Source organism: Alligator sinensis, unplaced genomic scaffold (genome assembly GCF_000455745.1).
Source record: "Alligator sinensis unplaced genomic scaffold, ASM45574v1 scaffold1467_1, whole genome shotgun sequence".
Classification (NCBI taxonomy): domain Eukaryota; kingdom Metazoa; phylum Chordata; order Crocodylia; family Alligatoridae; genus Alligator; species Alligator sinensis.
The window spans coordinates 217,948-223,458 of NW_005843220.1; the positions used below are offsets into that span (position 1 = coordinate 217,948).

Sequence of the window (5,511 nt, forward strand, 5' to 3'; positions counted from 1 at the left end):
CGGGCCGAGGGGAAGCCCCCCCCCCCCCCACGCCCCCCCAAACAAGCCAGTCACAGCTGTTCTACACCCTGCCCCAGCTGAGCAGCACCTGCCCCAGCCCCACTCCCTCGTCACCACGAAGGCCTCTATCTGAAACCCCCCTCCCCCCCACAACAGACTTACCAGCCAAATGCTGCTCTCCAAGCTGCCAGGCTGCTCCCCTGACCATGCGCATGGAGATGTAGATATTAACCACATCAGGCAAAAAAACCTCATTGCCAATACTATCAATTTTCCCTATATCGGTGCTGATTTGATATGGGACTGATTTATCGGTGCACCTCTATAAGAGATACTTAATGAGACTATTAACACATTTTCCCATTGTGCAAGTAAAATCTGAACTACAAAACTGCCTAGCTGTATGTAGCACTTAACTCCTGAAACTCAAATTTTTAAAAAAGATGAAGATGCGCTAGCCATATTTGGAAGCAAGGGGAGAGGTTTCAAGACACGCAGGGGAAGAAGCATGTAGAAGGTTACACTATAAAGAGCAAAGGGAAGTAATGTATTTGCAGCACTTCTTCTGTGTGAGAGTAACTTCATAACTAAGTCCAACAGTAAATAAAAAGTGCAGTCAAGCATCAATTCTAACCACTGACAACAGCAACTCTGCTCAGAAAAACTACTGAAATGAAATCTAGTGGAGATACCTATAGTATACGTCTCTAGTATACAACCTATACACATCAGCCCTCAACTGAAAACCCTTCAAGTCTGACCTTGGCAACAATTCAGCATACCCCAGAAGCACTGCTGCGCTTCAGGGCCTGATTAAAGTTTTCTTTTAATTCTTCCCTTTTTGCTGCATCTTCAGAGCTCACTTAGGCACTGCCCACCACAAATCACAGGAAGCCCATGTTTAACAATCCCACAACTTCCTATTTCTGACTTCTGGCCCCAGCGTACCCCACTTCTTGTCTCTTCCGCCCATAATAAGAGCAAAGAAATGATTCCTAGAAAGGCTCAACGTGCGGAACAGAACGCACTATTTGTAGTGGCCTCACAGTAACATTACTGAACGGGGAGGGGGCGTCATGTGGCTTGAACAAGTTTAGGGTGACCCTCAAGGCAGACCCTAACTCTGAGGACACACACACATCGTGTAAGTTTGACATTTGCTACATTACATGATACTGTAGTGTAAACTAATCATCATTAGTAAGACGTTGTGCTTCATCAGTAGTAAGACAGATGAACTCTGTAAGCAATAAATTTACTATAGTGTTATTTTATTTCAATGGTTTGTGGATTAAGCACAAGGGAGTAACTTCCAGTAACTGGATGGACTTTGGATGAGACCCTTTAACAGAGGATTATTTAACTATCCTGTAATATTATCATCATCATCGTGATCATTAATAATAAATCTTTTTTTCTTCTAGCAGTCCAAACTCCTGAAATCAAGATCTAAAACCAGACATTCTCCTCAATTTATTATCAAATCAGCACCAGTCCTGATTTGAACATGCTCTATGCTCAGACAAAAGCTATTCAGCAAAATACAGAAATGAACTAAAAACCAAACACCGTTTTCATGAACCCCGTGGAGCTGCTGCAACCTGCAAACAAACTGCCTTTTCCCTCCTTCCAAAAATCTGATATAAATACCGATTAATGCCAGATTCACTAAACACTTGTCATTACAGCAATAAAATATCTACAGTATTCAAAGAACAGTAGAAAGCCATAAAATAAGATGCTTGGTTTGGTCATACACAGAAAGTATAGTTGAGCTGGATAAAAACCTAACGTGACTTAATGTACGGGGCAGTTACGCAGAAATTGAAACGGATTACAAATATTAATTCTTAAATAAACCAGAGGTGATTCTTGAAAGTTTAGTGTATAGTCTGAGCTATTCAAATTTGTTTGCTGGACTTGTCTTCTTATTTTTGGATTCTTTCAAAAAAAGGCAGAAAGACCAAAACCTGACAAGCCTTGTAGTTTTAGGAATAGTAAATTCGGCTACTAAGACTCACTGTGATGACTTAAATCAATAGCAGCACTTTTAAGTTTGTGGTAGCTGGAAACAGATTACCAGCTACCACAACACAACAAAAGAAAGGAGCATTTTCAAAGCAATGCGTGTTTTATTATCACACAATCTTTGTAAAGGACCCAATTTAAGTATTCCGATTTCAAAAAAGCATCAGATCACAAGAGGCCAACGTCACTTCTTAATGACCTTAACCATCATTAAAGCTGTTTAAATTGGCACATATTCTGGCTTGAAGAAAGGAAACAAAAGTCTCAGTAACTGCAAGTCAAGCGTCAAACTAGATAAGCAAGAACATTTACATCATATGTTTACCCACATTTTGGGTTGTCATGGACTCTGCTAGAGAACAACAGAGAATCTGACATTACTTTAAATAAACATTTTTAAACTAATCTGCAAAACCTCCTGTCACTACTGTGAGAGCCGAATTAATAGCAACTTCTACAAGGATATTCATCTTTTAGAACGCTTAAGAGAAACAGTCTGAAAGCAATGGAATGACACAGATTTAGCCACACTGTTAATTTGTTTGGAGTGTATTTCTTTTTACTTCAGCTCACTTTTTGATTAGTAGGGGAAGAGAAAGAGAGGAGACTTAATACAGAAGTTTCATCAATCTTTCTTTTCACAAAATGGATCCAGTTGTTAGTACCTCTCCATTTCTTTATCAGTCCCTCACCTCCAGTATCTGTTCCACAACAACTCTGCTGTATTACTATCAGCGTAATCTCAGTTATCCGAGGCCTAACCCAAACGTGACATGAATCACAAAGCTTCATTTAAGTATTCTTACATTACATACATGTGTGATCACCCCGTGTCACTGAACATGAACTTAAGGTTCAGGTTACTGAAATGACAGCATAAAAGAAAATGTTTATAATATGGCTGTATTAAAAAAAGAAAAAAAAGGTCATGCATTATTTGTACATTAAATTATATTCAGGTAGAGTTGATATGAAAACATGTTTCCTTATCTGGTTCCACCTCGTGAGGACTGGTTTAAGTCCCTGTATTTCTCAGCAAACTGTAGAGCAGGGGTTCAGCAACTGCCGGCACACGTGCCGAGCATGGCACGCAAGGCTATTTTGCTCGGCACACCACTGCCAGCCCAGGCTCTAAGCAGCTGCTGCCAGCCATGGAGCCCAGACTGTTCCCACCACCCTGCTGGGAGGCTGCAAGCCCTGCTGCAAGCAGACTGGGCTCCGTGGGCCAGCTGCAGCTGGGAGGCTGCAAACAGCTACTCCAGGCTCTGGCATGTTGGCACTCCAGCACCTTCCAAGGTAGACATCGTGTTTTTTTCAGCACTCTGGCCAAAAAACGGTGCCTACCCCTGCTGTAGAGTTAAACTACCTGTTTCAGTGAAGGAGGGGAAAGAAGAGGGAGGAAAAAAGGAATTGTTTGAATTGCACTTTATAAACCTGTACTACTTCCATGTTCAGCCAGGAAAAGCTTATTCAGATGACTGTGTAAAGTGAATAGACTGCTTTCTAGTGACACCACAGTATAGCCTGTTGGGTGGTCACCACTTGTCCAATTTCAGAAGGCTATCCAGCATACAATATCCAGTTCATAGACTTTGATATGATGCACAAGTCCAGTGTTACAATGATTGAACTTTTTAATTATGATTTCATAACAGGAACCTAAACATTTTTAACAACAAGCAAAACCAATGGTCTACAAAAGCACTATTAGTCTGACAGCTTGACTTTCTTCCCTAAAAGACCAAGGCCTTGGTTACATCTACCAGTTTTGATACCACTTCCAAGCCACCAGAATGCATTCATATTCAGGTGCTTCTGGTGACACCATACGGCTTCTGCCAGCTCTGTGCACCTCCACTGCAACAGGCGTGCTAGGAGAAGCAGCAATACATCCTATGAAGGCAGCTACTGAAAGCCAAGTGGTAAATACTCCTATTCTAAGCCAGGTTTGAATACTATATTTTACATTAAATTATTTTGATATAAAAATTACACACACACACTCACTAAATTATTAATGAATGCGTATAAGCCAGGTTTCAATACGTGCTAATATGTATACACATTCATTAATAATTTAGTGAGTGTGTGTGTGTAATTTTTATATCAAAATAATTTAATGTAAAATATAGTCAGTATTCAAACCTGGCTTAGAGAAACGCCATTTAACATGCCTCTACCAAAAAATACTTATTGAAGGACATACTACCCCCTAGTTTGCATATTACTCCTACAAAGATGGGCAGGGTAGGGGAGAGGGTTTTTTTGCAGTAAACAGAGTTATTATACTTGGGAATGACTACCTAACTTGAGTAAGAGCACAACCCTGCAAAACACTGAAGCTATGCAGAGTGATTTGGTAAGTGGCTACTGAGTTGTGACTCAAGCTGCTGCATTCTTAGCTGGAGCTGACCAGCAGCAAGCTTAAGTTTAAAGCACCACACTTAAGAGATGTGTGTGTGGATGGGTATTGGTTTAGGGACAAAACTTAGTTAAACACCTCACCCTAACAATGCAGGGAAGGCAAGTCCTAAGCACACCCAAAGCAATTTTAGAAAAGAACTATCTGTCTGACCTTTGGATTCTGTTTCAACAGTCTAGGGCAGGGGTTTTCAACTGGGGGTATGCGTACCCCTGGGGGCACTTGGGATAGCCCCTCAGGGGGTATTCAGTAGCGGGCACCACTGCTGACACTTCTGCTGCCGCCAGAAAGCTTGCTGATCGGCCACAGGGGACCCACCCCTGCTCATCGACTGGCTGCTGCCCCCCTCACCCCGCTTGCTGACTGGCTGCTGGGGCTATGCTGACCCAAAAAGGTTGAAAACCCCTGATCTAGGGGGGTGGAAGGTCTGGGCAGCCTCCAGTCCTCCATACTCCTGCCTAGGCATACACGTCTAAGGTCCTGGTAACCTCTCATGCATACACCATGATCGAGAAGGATCGAAAGTTTCTACTACTGATTTTATTGAGAGATTGAGAGAGTTTAATAATGCCACTAACATAGCAATCAAGAACAGGCAAAAAAACCCACAAACTTAGGAAAGCTGAATAAAAGTCTGCAATGTAACTATGTCTACCCTAGCTCACATAGTTATGATAAATATTTCATTTCAAATCTAGTACCAGTATACTAAGTGCTGGACAGTACAAGCAACAGGAAAAGTTTTACGTGCATTATTCACATTCTTGAGCTTTGACCTCTTATCTTGAATGAGAAAGAACAAAAATCAGGTAAGAGGGGTTTTTTATGCTAGTCAGAATGGGATTGCTGCCTCGATCAGTAGCCAAACAGGCAATCTATTGAAGCACATAAAACAAATGTACCCTCTCCAAAAAAAAAAAAAAAAAAGAGAGGTGATTACAATAGCCAAGTACGATAACGTGCACAAGGGATGCTTTTTGCCTGACACTTGAAGTATGTAAAATGGTAGGGTTTTACAACTTAATTTGCTTAAATTCCCAAGTCACCGGCAACAGGATGCA

General features: G+C 41.4%; 1 protein-coding gene across 1 annotated transcript in view; it reads right to left on the minus strand.

The window, feature by feature from the left end:
- Nucleotides 1-3,856, minus strand: part of STK17A (serine/threonine kinase 17a) — a 31,386-nt gene extending 27,530 nt beyond the window's left edge. The window contains exon 1 of the mRNA XM_025194471.1: nucleotides 3,804-3,856. Coding sequence (XP_025050256.1) covers nucleotides 3,804-3,856 — 53 coding nt within the window. The remainder of the gene's footprint in view (nucleotides 1-3,803) is intronic.
- Between the last annotated feature and the right edge of the window lie 1,655 nt (nucleotides 3,857-5,511).